The sequence below is a fragment of the Vombatus ursinus genome, unplaced genomic scaffold, assembly GCF_900497805.2.
Source record: "Vombatus ursinus unplaced genomic scaffold, bare-nosed wombat genome assembly UNPS02014817.1, whole genome shotgun sequence".
Taxonomy (NCBI): domain Eukaryota; kingdom Metazoa; phylum Chordata; class Mammalia; order Diprotodontia; family Vombatidae; genus Vombatus; species Vombatus ursinus.
In genome coordinates, this window is record NW_020954595.1 from 6,378,386 (window position 1) to 6,406,070 (window position 27,685).

The 27,685-nt window shown below is 49.4% G+C and overlaps 1 protein-coding gene across 1 annotated transcript in view; it reads right to left on the minus strand.

The window, feature by feature from the left end:
* VPS41 (VPS41, HOPS complex subunit) overlaps positions 1-27,685 on the minus strand; it is a 191,603-nt gene that overhangs the window by 25,886 nt on the left and 138,032 nt on the right. Inside the window, exons 12-23 of the mRNA XM_027835943.1 lie at positions 25,077-25,206; positions 23,418-23,533; positions 22,111-22,167; positions 20,360-20,421; positions 19,170-19,251; positions 16,065-16,157; positions 14,294-14,421; positions 12,444-12,588; positions 10,774-10,815; positions 10,573-10,623; positions 8,871-9,008; positions 170-224 (exon numbers count right to left, since the gene is read on the minus strand). Of these exons, the coding sequence (XP_027691744.1) occupies positions 170-224; positions 8,871-9,008; positions 10,573-10,623; positions 10,774-10,815; positions 12,444-12,588; positions 14,294-14,421; positions 16,065-16,157; positions 19,170-19,251; positions 20,360-20,421; positions 22,111-22,167; positions 23,418-23,533; positions 25,077-25,206 (1,099 nt within the window). The remainder of the gene's footprint in view (positions 1-169; positions 225-8,870; positions 9,009-10,572; positions 10,624-10,773; positions 10,816-12,443; positions 12,589-14,293; positions 14,422-16,064; positions 16,158-19,169; positions 19,252-20,359; positions 20,422-22,110; positions 22,168-23,417; positions 23,534-25,076; positions 25,207-27,685) is intronic.

The following is a 27,685-nucleotide window of genomic DNA, read 5'->3' on the forward strand; positions in this document are numbered from 1 at the left end:
AGGGGAGGGGAGAACACAACGGTGTTCTTCTGTCTGATGGTAGTGGGTGCGGTGAGTTTTTGGAACATGATCGTAAGGCAGCCGTGTACATGGGCTGGTCCCAGGATCCCTCAGTTTATGGAGTCTGGAGGCTACATTAGATCTGATCCCAATGAAGGACGTTACTTACTCAGGAGATAGACAGTCTCTTCCACAAAGTTCCTCTGTTGGCAGATCTCAAGAGCCTAAGTTAGAGCAGAAAAAAAGAAAAGGTGATGCCAGGGCCCTGAGCAGCACCAGAGCTGTCTGGTGACTCAAGGATCTGTGACTTCAATGGTCCAGGGAGCTCAGCCCCCAGTGCAGGGTGCGAGCCCCTGAAGTCTCAGTGGACTGCTGCATGAGTTGGAGGTGGCTGGAAAAACTCCATCAGCCAGGAGTGACCCTCGTGAGGATGAGCCCACCACACGTGGCTGAGACGGCCCCTGGGCCACACGTGGCTCTTCAGCCTGTTTCTAGGCCCGTGCTACACCAGCCGCAGCAGGCCCTTCGTGGCTCACCCTGGGGAAGCCTCCCTGGTTTAAGTCTTTAGGAAGCTCTGCCACACCAGGTACATCCTAACAGATTTCAAAGTGCCCTCAGTGTTCACTGACAGTCATTTTAGAATTAGCAAAAATGATAAAACTGTTCTGGCTTCCTGGCCCAGGCGCTGGGCTCCGTCTCCTAGAAGGGGACCTATGTCTTTCATCATTTAACTGACAAATAGTCAGGAGCTTATATTAAAAAACTAAACAAGACAACCCACGCAAACTTTCCTCTGCATCACTGGGGGAAAACAGCTACACTATTTAGCATCTTTCTCAACCTTCTCTAAACATCAGAATGTGCTGGGAGGAGAAATCTGTTCAAGCATCTGCCAGAAGGCAGAGGACATTATGGGTCAAAGTAGAAAGACTGAGGATATGAGATCAGGTTTCCCTCTAAAGACTCAAACAATTGCTCAGGTGAAAGCATTTTCTTTATGGATAAAAACAGGAGATTTGTCTATGGACGATGCAGACTGTTTTGGGCTAAGAGTCCAAGATGTCAGTGCCACGAAGAGGTGGGAGGAATGAAAAGAAGCAGAAACCGAGGATGCCAGCAGCCGTGCACTTCTCTAGTTTGGCTCAGTAGTACTTCTTTGGGAAATGGGGGCATGATTGAAATATTATAACTTGGGTTGGAAGTTAATAATTGCCTTTCCTTTTTCTCTAATGGGCCTTGGTCATCTAACCTACTGAAGCTACTTGGCTGGCATGAAACTCGACAAAAAGTCTCTGTGCAGATTTACAGGAGGTCATTGTGGGCAGAAATGCTTAACACAAATACAAACAGTGAGACCTGGATCGTGCTTCAAAGACCAAAGAAGGCTGAAAAGGCCACCCTCGAGAGGGGAGACCCTCAATCAGCTAAGAAGATGCTGCTTTCAAAATGGCACGATGGAAATTTAGAAAATCATGTTTTTTTAAACCAAAGCTAGCCGTACTGTGTCCCACTGCGTCCCAAGAGCACCATTCTAAGTGACGAAAGGCACAGACACAGAGAGCAAATAACAAGAAAGGACGGTCTCCACCAAGCCGTCCCATGAGTCACTGCATTCAGAGATCAAAGGAAAGAGTCATCACCACGGGTGATGGGAGAATGGTTAGGGAAGGGCCCTGGCCCTGAAGCATGGAGCCCAAACAAGTGTTCTGTCCTCTGCGAGGAAGGGAGGAGATGCCGGAGGGAGAAAAAGCAGAAGCGTCAGTCCAGAGAGGAAGCAAGGAAGGCATGTGTCAAAGGAGACCAGCCTCAAGAGAAAGGCGAGCAGGCTGGTCCCAGGACCTCAGGGAGCCTGGTCTTGATGACCTCGGGATTGGGAGACTTCAAAGAAAAAAAGAAGCAACATGATGACAGTGTCCGAAGGAAGCTAATGAGGCAGCACCACACAGGAGACAGTGAGGACAAGAAGACCTGTTTGGAAGTGCTGGCATCGTAGAGGCCTGGACCAGCATGATGGCCGTGAAAAAGGATGATACGGACAGGAGCCATTATGAAGGAAGTGAGATCCCTTCCACCTCTGAAAGTCTGAAAATCTGTGAAAGGACATGGAGACTGGACAGTATTGGGCAGGGGTACAGAGAGAGGAATGAAGCTTCAATCGGGGATGGAGTCGGTTTGGGTGGAAAGATGATGGGGCGTGTTTTAGACATGGTGAACCTGAGGAAAGAGCAGGAGATTCAGTAGAAGTGCCATAAAACCAGCTGGGTGGTCTTAGGTAAGTCACCTCCCCTCTCTGGGCCTCTGCAGCACTTGTAAAAAGAAGGGGATTGGCACAGATGATCTGTAGGGACCCTGCTAGCTCTGACATTCTATGATCCTAAATGCTCTTTCCACAGCTGGAGATACAGAAATGGAGCTCAGGAGAGAGGTCAGGGTTGGAGAGAAAAACCTGGGCTTCACACGCAGAGATAGAAGGGTCAGTGAAAGGGCTGAGAATGCAGGAGCCTGCTGAGAATTTAGAGTCTGAAGGGAAGGCCAGTAAGTGAGCTTTGGGGAACAGCTCTAGTCTGGGGTTAGGAGAGGGAAGAAGATCCAGAAAAGGAGCCAGAGAAGGAATATCACGCAAGGCAGAAGGGACCCAGAAGTTCAGCCCTCTTCACCTTCAGCTGAAGAGCTCAGAGACGCTGACCAACTTGCTCAGGGTCGCAGAGCTACGAAGCATGCAAGGTGGGGCTTAAGCCGAGGTCCTGGGAAGATGAGGTCCACTGCTCCGTTCTACAGAGCAAAGACATCAGTTTGGATGAATGATGCAGCGTAGGAGGCCATGGAGTAATAGCCCGAGGCCGCCCCCCCCACCAACATGCCCCTGGTTCTCTCTTGCCAACTCTTTTCCTTTGGTCAAGACTTGATTCTGTACCATCTGGGAGCTACCTTCTCCTTCCCCATTCCTTATGGCCGGATACACATTCCTGCAGCGAGTAACCATTTAAAATTTGGGCTTGCAGATTCTGAGCATTCAGAAGCGATGCCCTGGAGGGCAGCGACATGGCACTGTGCTCAAGGATGAGCCTTAGCCCCTTAGGAAGTCAATAATGGAGGAGCTGCTCTTCAGGGCTAAGCACTGTGTTTATTATTCAAACACCTTCTTCAGAGCCCGTTCTATTCCCTATTAATTTGCATTTCTAAAAGTACAAGCCAGCTGAAATATTTTTTTGTACTGGACAACAAATTAGAGCTTTTTACCACTTCTAACCCTTTTTGACAAATGCACAGACCAGGGAAACAAATCCAAACAGACTCAAAGAATAATTTTTAAAGGCACCAGCCATTTTCCAAGATTAAGATCCCGTCCATCAGTCAATAAACATTTGTTAAGCGCTTACTACGTATGTGTCTGGCACTGTGCTAAGCACAGGGGACACAAAAAAGAGGCAAAAGACAGTCCCTGCCCTCAAGGAGCTCACGATCCAACGGGGGAGACAAGGAGCAAACAGATATGTACAAACCAGCCCTACACAGGCTAGAAAGGAAATAATCAACAGAAGGCAGGCCCTGGAATGAAGAAGGGGGGGACACACCGTACTTCCTGCAGGAAGTGGGGCTTCAGTTGGAAGCCGGGAAGCCAGCTGGCTCCGGGAAGCCAGGAGCTGGAGACGAGGAGAGAGGCCTTCCAAGCGTGGAGGACAGACAGAGAAAATGCCTGGAGGTGAGAGTCGGACCAGCCGGGAGGCCAACGTCACCGGATTGAAGAGCCTAAGATGGGGCGTAAGGTGTAAAGAGAGGAGGGGGTGGGTCATGAAAGGCTTTGAATGCCAAACAGAACACTTCGCAGTGGCCCCTGGAGTTCACTGAGCAGGGAGGGGGTGGCGCGATTAGACCTGAGCTTTAAGAAAATCACCTTAGTGGCTGAATGGAGAACGGACCGGAGCGGGGAGCGGGGAGAGCCTCGAGGCGGGCAGACCACCAGCGGCTATTGCCGTGGCCCGGGCACCAGGTGATGAGGGTCTGCGGCAGGGCAGGGCAACGTCGGGCACATTCGAGAGATGGACAGGCCTTGGACACTGCTCGGGTTTGGGGGCTAAGAGATAGCGAGGGATCCTTGAGCCTCAAGGGCTACACTACCAGGCGAAGTAGGGCAGGGGAGGGTTTGGGGGAAAGAAAATGAACCCTCTTCTGGACGTGTTGAACTGAAGATGTCTCCTGGGCCTCCAGTTCGAGGAGTCTGAAAGGCAGATGGAGACGTGAGGCTGGAGGTGGCAGAGTCCGGGGCGAGAAAGGTAGATCTGAGAGCCGTCGGTATCGAGACAGTCATTAAATCCACGGGGATGGATGAGATCACCAAGGGACGTAGGACAGAGGGAGAGGAGGGGGGGCCCAGGACAGCACCCTGGGGACACCCACGGTGAGACGGCATGGTCTGGGGGAGACTGAGAAGCAGCCATCAGAGAGGAATGGGGAGAAATCGGAGGGAGAAAACCTGGCGAGAGCAGCGTCGAGGAGTGACCGCCGGGGTCCAAGGAGGCAGGGAGGCCGGGGGGGGGGGGCTGAGAAAAAGCCCCCAGGTCTGGCAGCTGAGAGGTCCCTGCCGCCTCCGCTGGGAAGACGCCCTTCCTGACGGGGGAGTGACAGCGAGCGAGGCCCCCGGACCCGGAGGGGACAGGGGAGAGAGGCAGGGTCTGCGTGGGGCCTCCCAGGCCATGCACGCGCCCGCCTTCTGGGGCGCCTTCCAGCCAAGAACTCCCAGTGCTCTTATACCCAGCAGCGCGATCCTTCCGTTCTTATTCGCAGGCTAAGGAAGGAAGGCTCCCCACGGGCCGTCCACAACGTGGCCTGAGGAAGCGCGTGCAGAAAACACTTCCAGGGCCAGGATTTCCCCGAGTACATGGGAAGGAAGCGCGGAGCCACATTTCACCATCCTGGATCCGGCTCATTCACGGGCCGCAGCGCTCCCCCTAGAGGGGAGCCGAGGAGATGTGGGACAGAGAGGAACAGAATGGGCCGCAGCGCTCCCCCTAGAGGGGAGCCGAGGAGACGCGGGGCAGAGAGGAACAGAACGGGCCGCAGCGCTCCCCCTAGAGGGGAGCCGAGGAGATGCGGGACAGAACGGGACGCAGCGCTCCCCCTAGAGGGGAGCCGAGGAGACGGCCTTCTGAGAACAGAACACAAGCTTTCTCCTTTCCCAGGGAAAAAAAGGGGACGGGAGACAGAAAAGAAATTAACAGAGAGAGAAGACAGGGAAAGGCCCGAAGACAGCGCCCTTCTGGTTCTTGTCTCTCAATTCACAAACACCAACGGCTGCATTTAGAACAGCAGCAGGCTACAGACACTCGGCAATGCACCGGCCGGGCCTGGTCACCTGGTCCGTCCTTCCTCGGCTTCGGCCGCTGCAATCCTGCTGGTGTGCCTCTGTGCTGCGGCCGTGATCTCGGGGCCTTGAAGGCTCTGCCCACAGTCCACCGAGCCGGGAGCGTGGGCGCCGTGCCAGCGGGCACGTCTCTCACTGAGGACCAGCCTGGCTAAGCTCAGGGAAGCCCCACCCCAGGCTGGCCACAGCCTGACAAAGCGGGATGGCTTTCCAGCCAGCGCGGCTTTCGGGGGCTGTGGATGGACAGGCGGAACGTGGGCTGCACCAGTGGATACAGAACACACGAGGATAAATCACTCTTCCCTGGAGGACTAAAGTTTTTTTGTTTTGTTTTTTTTTTGCTTTTTGCTTAAATTAACCAGGAGCTCAAGCTCCGCGGCATTTTCCGGTGGACCCCTTGGGAATTCCAATCTAGGGAATTCTTTGATTACTCAGAGGCACACCTTTGCCAAAGCACAAAAGTTTAAACTCCTGCTTTTGGCCCCGAACTGAAGAAAGTCGGCTCTTAAGACATCTATCTGTTCTCTCTCATAACACCCGTATTAGAGCAGATGAAGGGGAAAACTCAGGAGGTCCCTTTTGAAACCTGACACATCATTTCTCCCCTCCTGATCCTACACTTTTTGGGGTGAGGGGGCGGGAGGACATATTTTCAATAACTGCACAGACTGTAATTTCCTTTAAACTTTAGGCCTCCTTTCAAAAGGCAGCTGAAAAATTGAGAAATAGCTTAAGAGCTTTTCATGCTGTGATTTAAGGGGGCTAATGATTTGTGACCTCCAGCTCGAGGCTTGAATGTTTCCATAAGGCTTTTGATGAAGGAGATGCCGGTGCTCTAGAATATAACTTTACAACTGGGTGGGCAATTTACATCGGCAGATATGAAGTGACCCAGCACAAGGCCGGTCTGAATGTTTAAGCGATTCTCACCTTCTAATTCAGTTATCCTCCCTGCTGACCCCTTTACAAGTATCGACCTGTGAGTGGCTTCCCAGCGAAGGCCCACATCCCCCACACCTTGAATTAAGAGGTTGGCTGTTGTGAAAAGCCAACTTTAAGCCACCAGGTGCTGATGGGGCTGCTGAGGCGAAACCGTCAGCAAAGTTCTCAAGTTGGGTTACCACCGAGTGTGTGGGTGTTTGTGGGTGTTCACAGGGCTGCTGAGACCCTCCTTCTTTGGATGATGACTTTCCAGAAATTAAAAAATTGGTCTCTCCCTTCTCCCAACAGACACGGTGTGAAAATGGCCCAATTTCTGTGGGATTTTTGCCTTAAGCCAACAACTGGCCCCCAAAGGCTTCCCTTCTGCATGCCAATGTGTGCGCCATCTTCAGCTTTTGGTGTCTTTCTCTCTGTCGGATAAAAGGTGGTTGGCTGGAGCCTGGGATCTCGCTTGGAGTCCTGGGCTGACAAATTACCCATTCTACCCTGGCTTTCTAAGTTTGGGGGAAGCTATTTTCAATATTACGATGGGCAAGACTCATCACAAGCAAAGCCGGAATGGGCCTAGGCTTGATCTGTGTTTGCTCAGCCTGGTGTCTAATGGCCTGAGCCATAGATGCCATTAGTTGGTTGAGATATAAAATGGATTTTTCACTTTCCAAATAAATATGTTACTACTGTTGGCTTCAAAATATGGTAATGTACAAATGGAATTTCTTTTTGGAGTAAGAAAAAAGACTGACAAATGAACTGTGAGCTAATAAGTCATCAGTCTCCTTGAAAACCACAACAGGGGCTTAAGTAAGTATAAATGTGCCTCATCCCTAAGTTAAAAACAATGAGGACGTCCATCTTTCAAGCAATACCTCCCTTCCTCAGGAGATAATAGCAACTTATTCTAACAAAGAAAGTCTCCATGATTTACAATGCGAAAGTCCCTTGAAGGAGTTTTAACAATGTGAATTTCACAACTCCATATAATGAAACAGTCTCCTGACCCATTTATAATGCCTGCTGGATTCTCTTCTGAATATTCTCTCCACACAGCACAACTTTGCATGAGGAACCTGAGTCTGGTCTGAACTTCCGAGGGGCAGGGCTTCTAACTCGCAGCCCCTGGATGCTGGAGTCTGGCCTACTGTGCCTCTGGACATCACAAAGCACACCTGAAGTGACAATGTCAGAGCCTGGGAGGAAAAAGTCTGGTTCAGCACATCGGAAGAACCCAAGCTCTTAAGACTCAAGAAAATGGCCAACCTTCTCACCCAGCCTCTAACATAATGCTCACAGCAAGAATGAGAAAGACTGCTTTTATGAGAAAGGTGTTCTGTGTGTCTCTGATCTCTACCAAGGGTGTGGACAAGAATCCCACGGGCTTGCTGGTTGAGTGGAGAGGCTCCACAACAATGAAATTACAGATATACTCGAGTATATGTGTCTTACACATCAGGATTCTACTTATGAGCAATATGGCAGACTGGGAGGATGGTGGCGCCACCCAGAGTAACAGGAAAGTAGGAAGAGGGGAGGGACTGGGGGAAAGAAAATCAACTTCATTTTGAACTTGCTGAATTTAAGACATCTATGGGATATCCAGTGATAGCTGTCCAAGAACAAGATGGAACCACAGACTGGAGACTAGGAGAGAAGTTAGGGCTAGATAAACGTAAGAATCACTGACACAGAGATGACAACTGAATCCATGGAAACTGATAAGATTACTAAGCAAAACAGTATAAAAGGAAAAGAAAGGAGGGCCCAGGAAAGGCTGTGAGTCACCCCAGTTAGTAGGCATGATTCGGGTGAAGATGCAGCAAAGCAGCAGTCAGCCAGGCAGGAGGAAAACCAGGAGGGAGAAATGTCATGAAAACCTAGAGATGATACTATCAAACCCAGGGGAAGTAGGTGTGACAGAGCCCAAGGCTGCAGAGAAGCTAAGAAGGATAAAGACTGAGACAAAGTCACTAGATTTGGAAATTAAGAGATCACTGGTGACTGGAGAGAGCAGATTCAGTTTTCAATGTTCTCTCCCCAGTGTATAGGACCTTGAATGTACCTGGCACTCAAGTAGTAGCTGAGGAAAGAAGGAAGGAAGGAAGGGAAGAAGGGAGGGAGGGAGGCAGGGAGGAAGGGAGGGAGGGAGGAAGAAAGGACTTTCTGAATTTTTTACTTTAGTTGAGCAAATATGATGCTGTATCCTGGGCTACTGACTTGGGATTTGCAATCTGATTTTGACTTTGCTTCCTAATTATTGGGTCTATTTTTCCCCAGATCCTTACCACAAGGTTGATTTCCAAGCTTGGCCTGTCCCCCTGAATGTCCGATGACTCCTTCGGTTTGAGGCTCTGGACCCTAACTTTGTACCCAAGCCCCAAATAACCCCACTCACTACAGGGGTTCAGTCATCAAGAAGGCCCAGAGTCGCTCCTCCTCGTCCCGACAAACTGAGGGTCAGGCTCCCCATCTAAACACTCACCCCCAGGAGAAGCTCCTGCCCCAGGAGCATGGTGGGCAGGGAAGAGAGGCACTGTGACCACACATGAACTGCAGGGAGGTGGCTGCTCACCTTTTCCAGGGGACAGTGGGTGCTATCTCGGAGAAATGGCAGCAAGTTGGGGCGATCGTATTCGGCATAAAGGCTGATCTGCTTCTCATGGAAGCGCTGGCCCTTATGATGGTCTCTCTTGAAAAGCTTGTGCAGATACTGGAAGAAACAGAGGACAAGGGCATCCAGATTAAAATGGGGAAGTGGGGAAGCCAGTCCACACTAGCCTTCCCTTCTCCCACTGCCCAGGTAGCTTCATCAGAAAGACATGGACAAAGCACCTTTCAAAAACCTGGCCGTGACCCAGGGGTCCCAAGGGCCTGGTCACAGAGAGGATAGAGAAGGTTTCCCTTTCAAAGTGGGAGGCACATTGAGATTATTAGAAACTCAAGGGCTGGGCTTGGGGTCAGAAGGCCTGGGTTCAAATCCTGACCTGGCATTTACTAGCTGGGTGACACTGGGAAAGTCACTGAACCTGGCTGAGACTCAGTTTCCTCATCTGCAAAACGGGGGATTCGACCAGATGGCGTCTGAAGCCCCTTCCTGCTCCTGAGCTATATGGTCCTATGACAAGAGCCGAGTTCCCGCCTTGGCCTGTGGCTATTTCAGAATCAAGATGCTCACGGGTAATTCCCCACTGCCCCCAGTAGGGACTGAGAAGCCTTCAGATGACGGCTTCACACAGTCAGGGAGAAGGCCTGAAAAGCATTGCCATGTGACGCCTCTCCCCTAAACAAGGTTTGTGGCTCTGCTTAGTGGGAACGGCTGCAAAGCCCCCCACCCCTGGACTCCCTTGGGCTGGCCACCCCAAGGCCAGCAGGTGCAGACAGTGCCAGCCTTGCCAGCAGGCATGCAGGCAGCCCATGGGGCTTTTCAGACTGTTTTCCAGGCCCTCCACCCTTTCCCCTCTCTGACACTCGCACCCTGCTCTTAGCAGAATCAGGGCCAATGGCATGTTACTCTGAAATTTTTAAAAAGGCTCCACCATGTATTAATGTCAAAGCTGAGCCATGACCGCACGATTTCCTGATGTCAGGATGGCTCCATCGCCAGGGCCCTGGAGCACAGAAGAGCCCAAGTCGAGCTGCTCTGAGCTGTCCTGCCTATGCTTCCTCTTGCACCCTGAGAAGATGTTGCGTGCCCTCACTGCCCAAAGGCCGAGCCTCGCTGCTGGCCATAGTAGCCAGAAATGATAAAAAAGGAGAGTGAATAGGGCTCAATGCACATTGGAAAGCTGAGGACCCACGGGGACCTACAGAGACCTCACACCAGGGATGGCTAGAGACAGCCTGAACGTGAGGACATAAGCATGGGGCTGGCATGGGGCTGTGGGGGTGAGGGCAATCCTCTCCTCTCCTGAAGTCAGGCTTTGCTTAGCCAGTGTGTGAGACACAGGGCTCGTATGGCCTAGGGAAGAATACTGGCTGGAGATCTGATGCAGACTGTAATTAAGTGAGGAGAGAAAGAACCACACGGGAAATCATCTCATTGACGGCCCTGCGAGGGATGCCAAACGAGCATGAACAGAAATCTCTTCCTCTGCTGCGATGCCAGCTGTGTGTGAACATACAGGCACGTGCCCGCTTTCTCCTGTACCGGGGCCCCTGACCCGGGAAGCCAAGGCTCGTCTGGCTGAGGACTCATCTGAAAGCAAAAGCATTAACTCCTCGAAGGACAAATGCCACGGAAGGGGCAGAGAGAAAGGAAAGGGAGCGGAACTCACCACGTGCTGCAATTCCGGCCTGTTTTCTAGTTCCTCCACGACCTTTTTTATCTGAAGAAAAATGAAAATGATGACGTGTGAACAAGGACATATGAGCCAACAGGCAGGGATGAAGTGTGGGGTGTCCCCGCAGGCCCAGCATCCCCGTGCCCCGCAGCTCTGGGCAGGAGCCGACGTGCAAAACATTCGGAAAACACTCACGGAAATCTTGTCTTCATTGTCCAAAAGCATGTCAACAGCTTTCTGAAACGCAGAAAGAGACACACTGCTTAGCAGCTGGCATCTGCAGGCAGAGGGAGTTCGAGTTAGCGCGTGCCTGGCCGCGAGAATGGCGGAGAAACGGCCCCCCGACTCTGTGGGACTTTGTCAGTCTCTAACTACCCACAGGAGGACGGTGGGAAGGAAATGCAGCAACATCTACACAGAACTCTGGGCCAGTCTGAGGTCCCAGCCTGGCTGACGGCGAGAACGGAGCCTCTTCTGCATCGCCACGGGCACCTCTCGATGGCGCTCAGTTTCTGGTTTTGCTTTCCCGGTCGGACCCACTGGTGAAGTGTGGCTGCCCCCCACCACCCAAAGAAGCTTCTCTCCCTGACATCTGCCACGTACAACCACTCTGGCCTCGGACACCCTGTCTAATGCACCACCTCTCAGAATCCACTGCAGCAGAGGAAGAGGCCCAGGCCCAGGACAGGAAGGGCCTGGGCTTCAATTCCACTTCTCACTCAGCTTATGACCCTGGGCAAACCACTTCCTCTTTCTGGGCCTCAGTTTCCTCCCCTGTAAGTGGGGTTGGCCCGGCTGACCCCCGGGGTCCCCTCAGCTCTACAGCTGGATCCTACGTGAGCTGGACTTCCCTTGGATGGGGGTCTGAGGATTAGAGGCTGGGAAAGGCCCGTCCAGACCCAGCCGGTCAGCTGTGAGGACAAGCCCCATTCAGGCCCAGTGACCACTTTAGATTTAACATCACAGAGAAGCTGGGAAAGAAGTGGGGGACTCGGCAGGAGCAGAGGGACACATCCAGACAATGGGGAGATGTTGGCAATGAATCCGAAGGACGTGTAGAGTGGAAAGAAAAGGACTTTAAGAGAATCGAGAGACACCAGACGGACCCAAAGGTAAGTTTGTCTCAAATCTCCTCTATGTCATGATAATGTCAACAATAAATGATAACCTCTTGATCGTTAATTTATCATTTATCATCATCATCATCATCATCATCATCATTTATTTAGCGCCCACTATGTGCCAGGCACTCTACTAATAAGCAGTTTACAATCATTATGTCACTTGGTGCTCACAACAACCCTGGGAGGTCAGTGCTATCATCATCCCCATTTTATAGTTAAGGAAACTAAGGCAGACGGAGAGGAAGTGACTGGCCCAGGGTCACACAGTTAGTAAGTGGCTGAGGCAGGATTTCTACTCAGAGCTTCTTGATTTCAGGCCTAGGGCTCTACCCACTGCCCTACCTTGCTGGCCATGTAATACAAGCGAGGCTAATGGAAGACAAGGTGGTTTTCTCCCACAACTCATTTTCTGTAAGTTGGGTGGCATTCCTCTTTTGGAAGAAAAGAAAAATCCAAGAATTTAAAATGCTCCCACAGAAAACGTTCTACAACATTTCATAGAGCTCATTGTAACACCTGATGTTTATCAAGCACCCGATGCCCCACGGGGCCTCCGCCAGGTGCACTCTCAGGGCCTCCTCCAGGCACACTCACGGGGGCCCCCATCAGGCGCACTTGCGGGGCCTCCGTCAGGCGCCCAGCATGCTCAAGGTACTGGGGTTACCCATACAAATGCACCTTCTAATTACTCCAAGTGTGATGACAAAGATCATGTCGCGGTAACAGACTGGACATACGCACCTCTGAGTCGAAGTCCATGAGCAGCACGATTTTATCTTGGATGGCGCTGAAGAGATTGTGCTTGTGAATCAGCTGAAAAACATCTTTGTGGCGCAGCGTCAAGTAGATCTGGAGAGCTTGGCTATAGCTTTTGTCATAAGTGTACCTATGAACGAAAGGCCAGGCAGCCGGTCAGTCACCACACACTGCCCGAGCACCAGCCATGTGCCAGGCACCATGCTGAGTGCTGGGGATCCAAAGAAGGCCAGGCCAGGCCACCTGCCTTCGGGAAGCCTGCGTTCTATCGGGGGGGGGGGTGCTGTGCGTGTGTGTGACCAGTACAAGCTGTAAAGCTTTGAGAACTGTACATACAATAAGCATGAGGGAGGGCCAATCTTTTGGTGGGGGATAGTCAAGAAAGGCATCATGAAGAATTAGCATTTAAGTTGATTTTTGAAGGAAAGAAGAGATTCTTAAAGGAAGAAGGAAAAAAGGACGGTGCTGCAGGTATGAGGGACAGCCAGGGCAAAGGCACGGAAGCAGTAAGGCCAGTCTGGCGCCAGGAGCCCTATCTGCTGCTGGCAGATGATCGGCTAGCAGATGTCAATCTGGCAGCTGAGTAGAGGATGAGTTGAGGCGGGGAGAACCCTGAGGCAGGGGGCCGCTGGGCCAGATTTAGGAACTGATGAGATGTGTGGGGTGAGGGAGGGGGAGGGGGAAGGACGATGGGTGAGGTTCTGAGCTCTAGGCCCTGGAAGCCTGGAGGTGCGTGGAGGAGCTAACGAGCACAGCTCTGTATGTGTCACGCTGGAGATATCTATGGGACATCTACTTTGGAAGTCCAATAAGCAGCTGGTGCCGTGGGCCTGGAACCCAGGAACCAGGCTAAGATGCGAAACAGGGATCTGGGCTCATCTGCGAGAGATGAAAATTAAACCCCAGAACTGATGAGGGGAGAGAGTGTAGGGAGAGAAGGGAAGGAGGCCCAGCACAGATAAGATGTCTTTAAGTTAAAGGTCATCTAGAATTCTAATTTCAAAGAAGAAAGAGGTATCACAAAAATAACTGGGACCATTTAGAAACAAAATGGTTCTTAGGAATGGCCGGCATTAATGGTGGACATGAAACAGAGAATGAAGACGGAAGGTCTGAGTGAAATGACCTTGGAGGAGGGGTCTCTGGAGTCAACGGACCCCACGGTCTTCACTGGTAAAAACAAGGGGTAGGCCAGAGTGACCACCAAGGTCCACACCAGCTCCAACATTGGTTCGATGCCTTCTTTCACTCTGAACCTTTGCTTTCCTTCTACAAAAAACTGGCCTTCCTAATCCTTGTGCTGAATCATCACTTTGTGGGGCTTTTACGTAATTTCTGATGGGCCACGGGTGCATCTCTGGACTCGAAGACCCCCAGGTTCAGAACAAGCCAGCTTCTCCTTCTGCCAGGAGGGGCTACGCCTGGAGGAGGTGTGACAGTGACCTCAGCCTGGGTGAGTGACCTTTAGACCTCATGGCAGCCCTGGCCCACTTCTTTCATCATAAACCAGAGGTGCTATTTTCTCACAGCACAACTGAGGCTGGTTTGCAGCTAATTAAAAATAGCTTTACTCCTCCAGGCAGGAAAAACTGGAAACTCACTGCCGACCTCAACTTCACACTTATCATGTTGGTGAAGTATGAAAAGAAAATGATCATGCAATTATACATTTAAGTGGGTAGTCGTTCCAAATCAATATATCTACATGAGAGATGGGAGGGAGAAAAAATCTGACATTTTCTTAAGTAAGTTGCAAAAAACCCTCAAGAGCCTGCTGAATTAGGAGTAGGAGGAAAGGGAGACGAGGCCTGGTCAGGATGGAAGTGTGCCCTCACAGCTCGGCCAGTGTTTGCAGCAAGGTCCTGCTCTGCGGGTCCTTCTTGAGGTGGTCCCGAACAGCCTGCACGATGACTGAGTTGTTGTAGAGGTCACCGGGCCACTCTCGGATCAACGTTGCAAAGCCCTATGGGAAAAGAGGAAGAAAAGCTGCGGAGCAGCTCCTAACCCAACAAGGGTCTCTCTCCCAGGAGCCTGGGCCTCCCAAAGCAGCCTGACAACCAGGCCGGGGAGCTGGCAGGGGTGCACACTAAGGGGCTGGAACAGAACTATGTCACCAAAGGACCCGCTTGGCACCTTCCTTGCTGGTGTGGCTCCTGCAATCTGCTGGCCAGGGAATGGTCTGCAGGGGTCAGCAAAGCCCTCTGGCCCAGAATCTGCAAGAACTCAGCGCCCACTAGGTGCTGGACAGGAGTGAGAAGGGCCGCCCCTGTCTGGATGAAGGGCTGGAGACAATACGAAGGCCCTGACAGCCCCACCAACTTTACCACCAGTCTGACCGCTGCCTGGCGGCTGTCCTGCACCCAGTGCGAGCTCCTGCCCAGGTCCAAGGGGACACTGGAGAGGGTGGACAGAAGGGTCACCGGGGTGACCTCATCTTTTCAGGCAGTGGCCTGTTGGGTCTGGTAAAAAGGCTAGGCCCAGAAGTCCTGACTAGCCCATAGTTTTCAGATGAAGAGATGGTAAAAGGGAAGGCCCAGAGAGGTGGTGAAGGAGGCAGGAATTGGGGTGCCATGAACTCAGCCTACCCATAGGCAAGGGCACTTTGAGTCTAGAAAGGATTGTGAAGAGACAGGCTGAGGAAGGAAGGAGACCGTGGTAGGGATGCCGGAGGGCAGAGGGGTCTGACTCGCAGACACAGGACCCATTCTGCCGCTCAGAAGGATCCCTGCAGGCTGCAGACTGACCTGCTAGGAGATGAGGCTGGGGCCAGGGTGCAGTGGATAGAGCACTGGACAATTACTAGACTGTGAGGCCCCCCGGGGCAGCGGCTGGCTTTCGCCTGTCTTTGCATCCCTCGTGCTTACCACACAGTAGGTGTTCAATGACTGACTGACTGACCTGGAGTCAGGGCTTGGAATGTGAATCCACCTACTAAGCTGAGGGCCTTGGTCACCTAACCGTGTCCTTAGGGAAGGGGATCAGAACAGGATCTGTGATTTCCATAGCATAGGTAGTTCCTAGGTGAGGAAAGTCCTCCACCTGGCATTCAAAGCCCTTCATGGCCTGCTCCCTTTTCCAGCGGCCTCATCACCTTCTACCACCCCCCTCGCCTCCACTCTAGGCTCACTCTCTTCAGTGAATCCAGTACTTGGGCTAGACTTGGTAGCTGTGAAAACCCCACCCCACCACGCTCTTCAGTCCCTGGCTTTATCAAGCTGTGAGCCAAGGGACAGGGTCCCCCAGGCCAAGTGCTCCTTTCTACTGGCGGCCTTCACCTCGCACCGGGGAACCTTCAAAGGGAAGGGAGCTTAGCTGAACTCGGGACATTTCTTCACATAAATTAGGCAACGACCTTCCCAGGAGGTGACAGTTCACCTACCCACACGCTCACCAACGATTTAAGATAGCTGCAGAGGCTGTTTCACCTCTGCTTTTACTAGACAAGACTCTGGGTGAGCTACCTGGGCTCCAGAGACCAAGACCGTGCTCAGTTCTCAGGATGGCACAGAAAACAACTGAGGAGCACTGAGTCCTGTTTGCCCGGTCAGGCAGGGTAGGTCTTTGTAGGAGGAAACAAGGGAGTAGGACCGTGTTAAGCTCTGGTACCTCGTAGTCACTCTCCAGAAACTCATGTAGGATCATTTCGTAGATGAGAGGCTTCAGAATGGGATCCCCTCTGGGCAAATACGGGCTAATCGCCTACAGGATGGAAGGGAAAGGAAACCAGGATTAAAACAAACAGAAGCAAAGTTCAACTTTTCACAACAAATGACATTTAACTTTTTGAGTTCAGAGCTCAAGGCCCGGAGGAAGTGGAAGTGTCCGTGGGTTTTCTTGACGTGTGTTTCCCTGGAGGTGTCAGGGGGTCCCGTGGCTGGGACCACGTACAGACGACACTGTGCTATTGGTGTCACCTCTGGGAAGAGAACTGTGACCCCTCCAAAGAGCCGGGCCTCACAGGGGTGACAACTGTCTCTCGTCATGATCAGGAAACACGGCCAGACGAGCTCTTCCACCATCACACTAACGGAGGACAGGCCCTGAAGATGGACAAGACCCTGGGCCAGATGGCTCGGCCTGGACTGCCTTTGGGAAACGTCCCAAGATCTTAGGATGCTTCTTGTAACAAAGGCCCCTGTTTTTAACCCCGATGTTCTTCTCCTAAGGCCGTGTGGTCATGCAGCATGGTGCAAATGTGGTGTGAACAGCCTCCAAGTAACTGCTGACCCAAAGGGCAACGGACAGAGGGATGAGTAAATGTCTCTCCTCCATTAAAAAGCACTTCCAAACTTCATGGGAAGATGGACTTGGGCTCCTTCCTGGGCAGAACCGAAATGAAGCCTCATACACATGTGATGCCAGTGTCTGAGATGGCTCAAAGGCACCGAACCAGGAAAAATCCTGATAAAAGACAGCATTCTACTCCCACCAGCATGACTCTAAAGAAAGCCATTTCTAAAACCTGTTAGAATGAAAACACCTTCAACCCTGAAGAAAATCAAATGGCTCCACTATATTCTGGAAAGATCTTCATATGCCCTTTTTGGATTATTGAGTTTAAATAGACATAAGACAACTCCTGGCTGTTGGGGGTGAGAAAGGAACGAGGGAGAGGAGGAGAGGAAGAGGAAGATAGAGAGGAGAGAAAGAGGAAGAGAGAAGGAAGAAGAGAGAGGAAGGGAGGGAGAGAGAGAGGGAGGGAGGAAGAAGGAAGGAGGAGGAGGGAGAGAGAGACAGAGACAGACAGAGACAGAAAGGAGGAAAGAAGGAGAAGGAAGAGAGGGGGAGATACCACGGAAAAGAAAAGAAGGGCTAGTGGACAGCACTGAATTCCAAGTTACCAACAGTTACCCTAACACATCCACTGATGGAAAGAATCAGAGGAGCGATCCCCAGGAACAATACCGGGTTCCTTTGTTAACAATAAAACTGTACAGGAAGCAGCCAAGGTCTTCCCCCTCTTCCACTGGCATTCACTCGCTCCCACCGAGGACAGCAGAGCTTCTATCAGCTGATGCTACCATCTTGCCCCCGTGTCTTGTGCATTTTCACCCACTTCTTCCCAAAGGTGTTCCACAAGGGAGTCACCTGAAGTCCTAGACAGCTACCCAGGGCCTCTGACACTGCCCGGCCACCAGTGAAGCCGTCAGCTGCCTACCTGGCCTCCCTTTCCCCTGTACCTAACCGAGGCATTTCCTTTCCGCATGATTTTGCACAAAAGCTCACTGTTGGACACAGTAGCCACTGAAGTTTGTAGGCCTTCTGCAGAGCCCACGTCTGCACCTGAAGTCCCATTTCCCGCTTCCCATTCTGCCCTCAAGGGACCAAGGACAAATCTCATCCTTCTTCCATAGAAGAGCCTCAAACACTTGGATACAGCCATGATTTCCCTGTTCTGCTCTTCCAGGCTAATCAAACCTAATTCCTTCAGTGCATCCACATCCACAGATGGCATGATTTCCACTCTGCACACACAATGCTGTGATACTCATCCCCTGCTGCTGTCCTCACATTCCTGAGGAGTTCCCGATGCATCCACACCAATTTCTTTGGAACATCACCTCTTTTCTTCATGAGTGGCAATGTTGCTCTGTCTTCAGAATTCCATTCGTGAGAGAGTTCCTTCTCTCTTGGGATGACTTGACATGATTAAGCCATGGGATCTTATTCCAACAGTGACCTTTTCTGAACACTTGAGATCTGCCCTTCTAAACTGCAAGGTATAGATCCCTCTGTGCCGGGCTTTCTTCTCCTCTGTCATGAACTTGAAGACACAGTGGACACTTCCTCCCAATGTTTCCAGGGTTTCCCTGGCAATCCCCTTCTCATTTTAGGTTGGATTCAAGTCTAGAATATATGTTTCTTTGGTCTCTTCCTTGACCAACAGAAGGAGAGAATCACAGCCTGGGAAGCTGAGTAGGGTTTTCACTGGTCCAGTGTCCAGCCCGGTCTCTACGACACTTTGGTAGCAGGAGGGAGCAAGGGCAGAGAACTCCATAGCTCAAGTGTAAGACACTTCTCCTGCACGCATGGAGAGGAGCCGACCACACCTGGTAACAGACTTCAGGGCTTGGTCATCAGCACGTACAGCTTGGCAGAACTTCCAACCTATGACAGATGGGCCATGAGCACGGAAGGCCGGCCAGAACCATGCGCACACAGCCCAGAGCAAAGCTGGTGAGGACAAGGTGCCAAAGATCTTCCCTTTGGGCAGAGGTACGAGGAAGTCGTGTCGGACAGTTAAGTGGGCTCTCTTCTCCAGAACTGCCTCTAATAGAATGCAGCCCCATGGGAAATCCACCCATGCTGAGGAGACGCAGGCAGAAATGACACAGCAAGTGCTGCCCTGGCCCACTGCAGAGAACAATACGGCAAGGCCCCCCTAGAGAACGGGCTCGAGAAGGTCTCACCAAGCTGTCTCTGGTGATTTCATTGGTTAGGAAATCCCCTTTCCCAGTGTAGATCAGCACTGGCCCTGAACCGCTGGTCCGAGAGACGTGCCTGGGCACTAGGGTGGGCGGCTCCTCGGGGTCATACACAGAGCGAGCAGCAGAAGCACCGTGAGTGTGGTAGAGAGAGGCCAGCCTCAGGGCCAGGGGGACGGAGGTTCAAGCTCTTCCCCTTTTAGTCAGAGACTACAGGTCTAAAAATGTCCAATTCTATGTAGAATGCAGCATACAAGGTAGATGAATAGAAATTAATTTGACATACCTTAAGCTGTCCTATTTCTTTAAATTTATAAACTTCATATTCCCAGAGAGCTGCATTTTTCCCCAGAACTTTCTGACATTTGCTGGGAATGAAAACATCATAGAGGGAAATATAATGAGTGAGTGAAAGAATATACAGAAAATGTGCAAAACAGCATTTTCCCAGTTTGAAAAATAGTTATCATCCACTTACTTTTAATGTATTTTAGGTTTATAAATAAATATAAATGTATATATAAATATGTATATGAATGTATATGTATATACATGTATATAATTCTATACCTATATATCACATTTGCATATATTCACATACATATATTATACACAGACATGTATATGTGTGTGTATATATATATATATATGTGTGCTCACACATACACACACGTATACATGGAATCTTTATTACCCAAGTAGTTCTCCTTTCAAACTTTTGGAGCCACAAAAAGATACACATATACATGTACATGTATATGCATACACACCCACACACCCACAAATCTATATATCACTTTGCCAATGGTACTACTGACTCAATTTTTCTATGTTTAAGGGAAAATGCACAATATAGTCCATTTATCTGATCCACTTGAAGGAATTCAATTACGTGATTCCTGAACCACAGTTATTTGTTTAAGCCACTTGATGCATGTTGGAAGTGGCCTGAGAAAATCATAACCCTATCAATAGTTACCTGTAGAATGGAGATATTCAGAAAAACTTGTTTTACTTCAAGTAATTTCAGGGTTCCTAAAATAAAGTCTCAAGAGCAGAGCCCAGGCCTCCTGCTTCTCTTGGATCTCGGGACCCCCTTATTATCTCCGTAAGACCAATAACCACTGAGCATGGACAGGGAGGACTGCAGCCAGGCTTCCCTGGGGCATCTGCTGTCCGTGGTACTGACCATTCACGCCCTCTGGACTCATCTCCTATTTCATTAGATCTTACACAGTTTTTCCTCTGACTGGGGTAAGCTCTTTGGCAAAGGTAATACAGTCGATGGTTACATGACACATGGTGACCCAAGAGTCTTCTTTTCCTTGTTGGAAACCTTTCTCCCCAAGTAGTTCCCTTTTCAAATTTCTGACCAAATTCCTGCCAGTGCAGGTGAGAAATTGTCTCTAGTCTATCCCTACACCAGAATGGGGACTGTGTCCAGGAAGCTGCAGGAGACACCAGGAGTGTCCTTACCGGGCTGCCATGTCATGCTCTCCTTTTTCCACCAGGTGACTTATATAGGCCAGGCCTATGTCCTGAGGGAGATAAATGAAGACATCCCGTAAGCCTGTGTAACAACTTCCAAGCACAGACACGTGAAGAGGTTATAACATGGTAGGTTTTCTGGTTTGTCTGTAGACTCATAGGTTCAGAGATTTACAGCTAGAAGGGACCCTGGAGATTATCTGGTTCAACTTTCTCATTTTATAGATGAGAAAACTGAGGCCCAGAGAAGGTGAGGGACCTGCCCAAGGTGACTCAACTTATCAGTACTGAAGGTAAGATTCGAATCCAAGTGTTTCTGAATCCAGGCCTGGTGCTCTAACACTAAATGCTCATTTTATTTCTGAGATCTCTAGACCACCCATTTCAGCTTTTTTTCTCAGGTATATCACACCCAAAGCTCTTACAATACTCTCTTCCTTGCAAGAAAAACGTTTTTCTGCAACTAATTTCTTGCTTTCTGAGTTTGGTTCACACAGAAGATGGGGTCAATTTTCTGAACGGATATGAATTAAAGGTGGTCGTTCTCTCTTGCTACCTGGGGATGGCTGCTATCCCTTGTAGCTATTCTTTGTCCTGGGATAAGCTACTTAAGCTCGTGCCTCAGCTTCCTTGATGGGAAATGTGAGCTGACTCCTCTATTCTAGTCCTGGCTGGGGAACGAGAAGAGATGTTCTGAACTAAGAAAATGGTAGTGCTACCATCTGACAGAGGGATCATGCCCTATTACAACAGAATTGGTGCAACGCTTAATTCCTTCAGTTTGGCGAGGTGAAATTTTGTAATGAGCACACTGTTTTCTCGTTGATAGCGGTGAGCCATCAAATAGAGCAAATGTTTCACCTTTTTTCTTTATTAAAACAGGTGGTAAATTATCAAGCCCAAAAAATGGACCTTGAATAGAAAGAAGGAAGAGGTGTGCCTTGACTCCTCCTCCAATGTCTCCTCAATCATTTGATGTCTCCTGTGGTTTCTAGAGTTTTACTGGCGTGTTTAAGGGACAGGAGGATGGACGAAGGGCAATCTCTTACTGCTGGTGTCTAAGCTGAGCAACAGGGCAGCCGTGAGCTTTGTCCTCAGTTTCCTTCTCTGTCAAATCAGGGCTTACATGAAGTGACCACCTTTAAGGTGCCATTTTGCTTTCGAGTCAATCCTGCCTCCCTCATCCTGCCCCGCCCTGCTCCCCCCACCCTTAACCTTTACAATAAATTTAGCCAAGGGAACATGCACCTCAAACTATACTTTTCTTCACAAATGAAAGGGATTTTGAAAAACTGATGTGCGAGACTGTATATTGTAAATAATTCAGTAACATGAGAGCAACACAGCTCTGCCGTATGCTAAGAGACAGAAACAGGCCTTTTCTCCAAAGCGCTTCACTTGAGCAATCTCGCCAGAATGGATTTCGCTTGTCTTCTCTGGGCATTCACACCCAGAAAGCTCCTTAGAGAAGGGGCTTCTCACAATCATAACTCATGAGAGAGCTCCCACGGTCAGTATCTCATTCTCTCAAACAGCCCTGTAAGGAGATCTTACCCTCTCTCGTTACTTTTGGTAGTGAATGGTCAGCCAGCTTTTATTCACTGTTACTAGGTCTCGATGAAATGAATTCCTTCAGTCCCGCTAGCCTGAAGCCCCTCTAGTCTTCACAATGGGCTTTGTCTCCCACCATAAACTCGAGATAGCGAATGCTGCATTTCAACAATGGTGTTTGTACTCACCAGAATCTTGTGTCTTTTAATATTTCTTTGGCAAACTTCAGCAGCCATCAAAGCTTCCTACATGCACATAATCAGGGAGAAAAAAGAGAAAGAGAGGCCTAAGTGAAGCTTACTTTCTTTGTATGACATCTAAAGGTCTGAACCATATAAATGAGGTATCTGTCTTTTGATTTTCATGGCTTTGTTTGAGGACTTTGAATGTCACAGTTGAACAAACATGTCTGAAATTAAATTGTGAAACAAAAGCAGTCAACTAAAAAGAAGGTTGCCTCTGTTTTCATCAGGGGTCACTGCGCTGGGATCAAAACCCTGCAAATCCGACAAAATCTACTCGTTAATTTAAAAAAAAAAGTTCCCTTGGCATCAAACCCCCCAGAATAGGCTGAAAATGGCCCTTTTAGGTTTTCCTTCTGTTGTGTTTTTCCAGCCAGGTAGCTTTGCCCTGCCCCTCACACCCATCGGTGGTATTTGCATCTTCTAGATCTAGAAACAGATGACCTGATCCCACCGAATTCTTGACATCTGGGAAGTTTTACAGGTCTGTCTTTGCCAATTGGAGGGATGTCTGAAATGGAATTGTTCCTTGACAATCTTAACGGGAACTGGAAACACTGAGATCGATCACAAGCTTTTGGACTGGGAGATTTTTACTTTTCAGTGCAACCCCGTGGGAACTAATGAGGTGGTGAAGCAGCAATTCCACACACGGACAACTCAAATAATTCTTTTTTTTTTTTAACACCATAAAGTGACCTATTTCATAAAAGCCTTTGATGAATACCCAGGTGGATCACTTTAGGAGGCTAACAATATAAAGGCTGTTACAGACCAATTTAAGTGAAGAAATAAGTGAACACCTTCCATTCTCCAATTCTTTAATTTTTCAGCCTTCCCTTCCAATCAATGTGAACCAAGTACATATATTTATTTCCCTTTAGATAAAGTGGTTCTATCACCTTTGCTGGTATTAAAGCTGGGAAAATCATCTTTACTTTAAAAGCAGCAGTAGAATACCCATCCCCCTCTTAGCTTCATCTGCATTGAGCCTGTCCAAACTGGTCAGATATCGTTCCACCATTTTCTTCTCACGACACTCAACTGTGCTTTGAAATCTTCACTGGCTTTACGTTCTGGGGTGTGGGTTGGCATATCAGATAAGAGTAGGATTCATAATTTCAGCAAGACTCTAAAACATTCATTCATTGCAATGACAGCCTGAAGAAGGGATGGCCGTGCCGAGCTCATGTAATACCTGCAATTCAGACAAAGCTCATTTTTAAAAGTAATGTAAAATTTCGCCAAATTACTTCGTATTTTTTCTTCTCAAGGAGCCAGTCGATGTGATCGTCTTGGTCCCGTTCCTTGGCCACGACGACATCTCTGGGACTGACGATATAAAAGAGCGATTCCCCTTCGGAGTACTCTGCAGATGAGGGAGGAAGGGGGGGCCGTTAAAAAAATGCTCTTTGTCTCAGCACGCAAAAGAGACAGGATCCCACCCCCGAGTGCTTTCCATTTGAAGATGGCTTTTGATGCTCCATGTCCCAATAAATTTAAATTCTGACTTCAATTGCAACACAGTATTCAAAACAGCCCATTCCTTCCTGCATGTTCTGATTCATCTACCATGTATAAACTTTATTTATGGCCATTTATAACACGGTTCTACTTTCACAGGACAATTACGCCGCATAGCCAGCGATAAACGTCTCTGCACCATCAAGGTCAACGCCATAGAAAGCGTCAGTGATAGATGCCACCCCCCCTGGGGGCACAATACATCACACAGGCTGGTATTTACAAGGTGGCCTGTTAGGACTGCATGGGGAATTCAATTATCAAACCCCAATTCTGAAGGGTATGGAAGTAGGTGGCAAAGTTGGCTCTGAGCAAAAACGGAACGTGATGCCTCCCAGCTGAAGAGCAAGGTGGGAAAATAACCTCATGGTTTTCCCTTGTTTGCGGCTCTCTGCAAAAAGAGGAAGCAAGGAGTGTCCTCACCTTCTTGGCCCCCACTACCACACCTCCACTTATGGATCCGCTGGGGCCTTAAAGGCGTCCATTCACCAGAGTTTGGCCGGGAAACATCCCAACCAAGCGGCAGGTTCAGTCATCTGGCCGCGGGGGTTCTGATTCTGGTTGTTTTTACTGTGCCAGTTATGGAGTTATGGGTCCCTGTGACTTAGCAGGCCTCCTTATCTTGTGGCCCCGAAACCAACCTCCCCCTGTTCGCCATGACAGCACCAACAGAAACAAATGTAAATTAGACATTTCAATTCGCCCCCGATTTACGAAGGAGAAATTGGGCACAAATCAAAGCTAGTTAAGAGACAGCGGGAGGTGGCGTGGCTGTGGACAAACAGCGGTAGCAGCTGAACCCGTGGTTCTTGAGTCTTTCTCAAACGTTGCGCCATTGCTCTGACCCATTGCTCTGAAGCCGGGGCAGGCTGTAACTAACGCCTTCCCGTCCCATCCTACAGAGAAGGGAGCCGAGGCTTGGCAGCCACAGCTCCCGGTCAGGAGCGCCAAGCGGACAGTGCCAGAACCTGAACCCACATCTGCGGACTATGAGCTAGGGCTCTTTCTACTACAGCTGACTACTGCCCTGCATGCGTGCAGGGACGTGACGACAGGGGCTGAAGCATCCGGGTGAAATGAAGTAAAATGAACCGTGAAATACATGTGGGTGCGTGTGTATGCACAGATAACTATGTATACAGGTATAGACACACATACACACATAATATATAGGATATATAAACTACATAAGCATATGTTAAATATATTACACACATGTTACATATATTATACACGGACACAGACACATATGTAAATATGAATCCACTCATTACATTTCTGGGTGGAGTGCTTCTACAGGAAGAAAACCAACAGTTGTGGAGGCCTGAAGGCCGAGGAGCAGAGCCCACTCCAAGAACTAAAAAGAGCCCGTCTCTGGCCCTTCTCACCCAGGTGGTAGTCTCTGCATTCATTCTCTTGAAAACCTCTCACTGTCAGGGCGTCGGAAGAGATCTCTTCACAGGTCTCCGGAAGCGGCTGAATAATGTCCAATCTGGGCCGGGCACAGTACTGCCTCTCCTGTGGGAAAAAGAGAGAAAAACCCTTCTGTCACACAACCACAAATTACCCAAATGACTTCTTCTTGAGCCCAGCAACTGCTGATCTGCACCCTCCCTAGGACGGGAAGCCCTGGTCAGCCCAGGAGGTGCCTTTCTCCTAACACTGGCTTTTCCACACTTTGTCAGTTCACTTTCAGATCAATGCTTGAGTGTCTGATTTGTGAGAAGGAGAAAGAAGTCTGAATCTCTGTGCCTGATGGTCCTCTATCCAGGCTTGGGCTCACCCAGGGCATTGCATTGACACCCAGGGTTAGAGGACCTAAGGCAGAGCACCAGATGACGACAATTCTTTGAAGGGGGAACCTCTGCCTGAATCAGGGAGTGCTGGGAAGACTAAAGGAAACGTCCATGGAGAAGCTCTGTGAACTGGAAAGCTTCCTACAAATACAAAAGGTAGTCTTAGGAGCCAGACTGGCCTACGTGCTGTTTTTGGATTTCCCTCTGCCGGGCCTTTGCGCTGGCTGTACCCCATGCCTGGAATGTTCTCCCTTCATATCTCAGGCTCCTAGAATCTTGAGTTTCCTTTCAGAATCAGCTGAAGTATGAGATGCTGAGGAATGCATTTCCTGGTCCTCCCAGCTACAAAAGCCCTCCCCCTAAGCTTCCCTTCCTTCTACTCTGAATGTCTTCTACACACACACACACAACACACACACACACACACACACACACACACACACACACACACACCCCTGCTGTCTCCCCCATCAGAATGCAAACCCTTTGAGAGCAGCGGCCATTTTTGCTTGGGTCTTTCTATCCTCAAAACTTAACCCAGGGCCTAGAACAGAGGGGGCTTAATTAATGCTTTCTGATCGGTCGATCTGTTTTCCAAAATTGTAGAAAACTATGATTACACCTCTGGTGTACTCATACACCTGGTGGCCAGGGCCAGCAGGCGAAGTGTACTTTTTGGCCACTTCTGTGAAAGAGAGGTTAGAATGCAAAGCCCATGGATCAGGGCCCGAAGCCCATAAAAACTGGCCAGAGTCACAACTGGACAATTCAGAGCAGCCTGACCCACCCTTTTCTTTTGGACACATTCCTTGAGTCCTACTAGCTTCTACTTGGGGAACTACTGTCTCCTTTGGTGGTTAAAAGAAAACAAAAGAAAAAACCTCAAAAGACAAACACTACCACTCACAACGCCCCACCCTGAATCCAGTCTCCAAACATGAAGCCTTTTGGCTAATATTAAAGATGGTGCCCTGAGCCTTCTTCCCGCTTGGGAAACTTTCTTTTCCCAATGTGTTCCACAGGCTTGGCCAGGTGAGGTTGTGTCCTCCTGCTTCTTGCTCCGTTCTAAGTCCTTTCTAATCATGCTTTTCATTAACAAAGGCTTCCGCCATCCTTGTCAATTATTTATTAAGTTTTTCCTCTTTTCATTTGACCTCTTCGTTTCATGCTTTCTTTTTAACATCCTCTCCCGTTCATGTGCATCAAAACAGTCCTGTGTTCATTCCCCTGGGAGCCGCTGCTATTTTTTCCCTAAAATAAAATAATAAACTGATGTCCTGCGATAGGGCGAGACGTGAACCCTATCGATTTCTGTAGGCTGGAGTGCTCACTTAAGCCTACAGCATTCTGTCTCCTAGCAACATGGGCATCCAGAGCTTCAGGTTACCATAGCAATGACTTCCTAATGCAAGTGCGCCGTCAAAGAAAGCTTCCTGAGCATCTCCTCTTCTGAAAGCGAGGCTTCCAGGCTTTTTCACCCCCTTTTAGTCCTTGTATTCAGACATAAGCAAGACACAGACAATGAGAATCTACTGCTAGGCACAGCTGGCCATCAATTGTCCTTCCTTTTAAACCCAGGTGCTGAAATCAGGTCTTTTCCAATCAATTCTCAGCTGTTTGGACTCATCCATACTTTCTGATTTTCCTTCCCAGTTGCGTCCCTGGCAACTAAGAGCAGAGCCAGGCTGGCAATGGGCCCAGGGCAGGCTGGGAAAATTACTTCTGAGAGTGTCTGATTAGGCTGCACTCCACTTCCACAGCCAAAGGCAAAGACATCTAGATTACGGGCTGTTTCGTCTACCTGTATAGCTTTGCCTGAACATGCATGGCCCTAAAGAAGAAATATACGAGAAGGCACTTTGCCATGCTCCTTTGCAGATGTCAGTGTCCACAAGTGTGGAATAATGCACATTACTTCCAATTTTTCTTCAGTTTCTTGATCAATTTTGCTTAATTCCCCCTTTAAACTCTTTGTTCCGTGGGAAATAGGGTAGGGGGGAAAGAGAGGAGGAAATATAAGTGATATAAAAACAAAATCACAATAAAAGTCTATTTTAAAATCTATTTTTTTTTTAAGGCATGGACAAGTGAGAGTAGGCTACATTCAATTTTAAAGTGGGAATATCCATTTCATCAGAATCCTTACACTACAAGGGATAAATGGGAGTGTCTGTGGTATGAGGAAAAATGAACTAACCGCC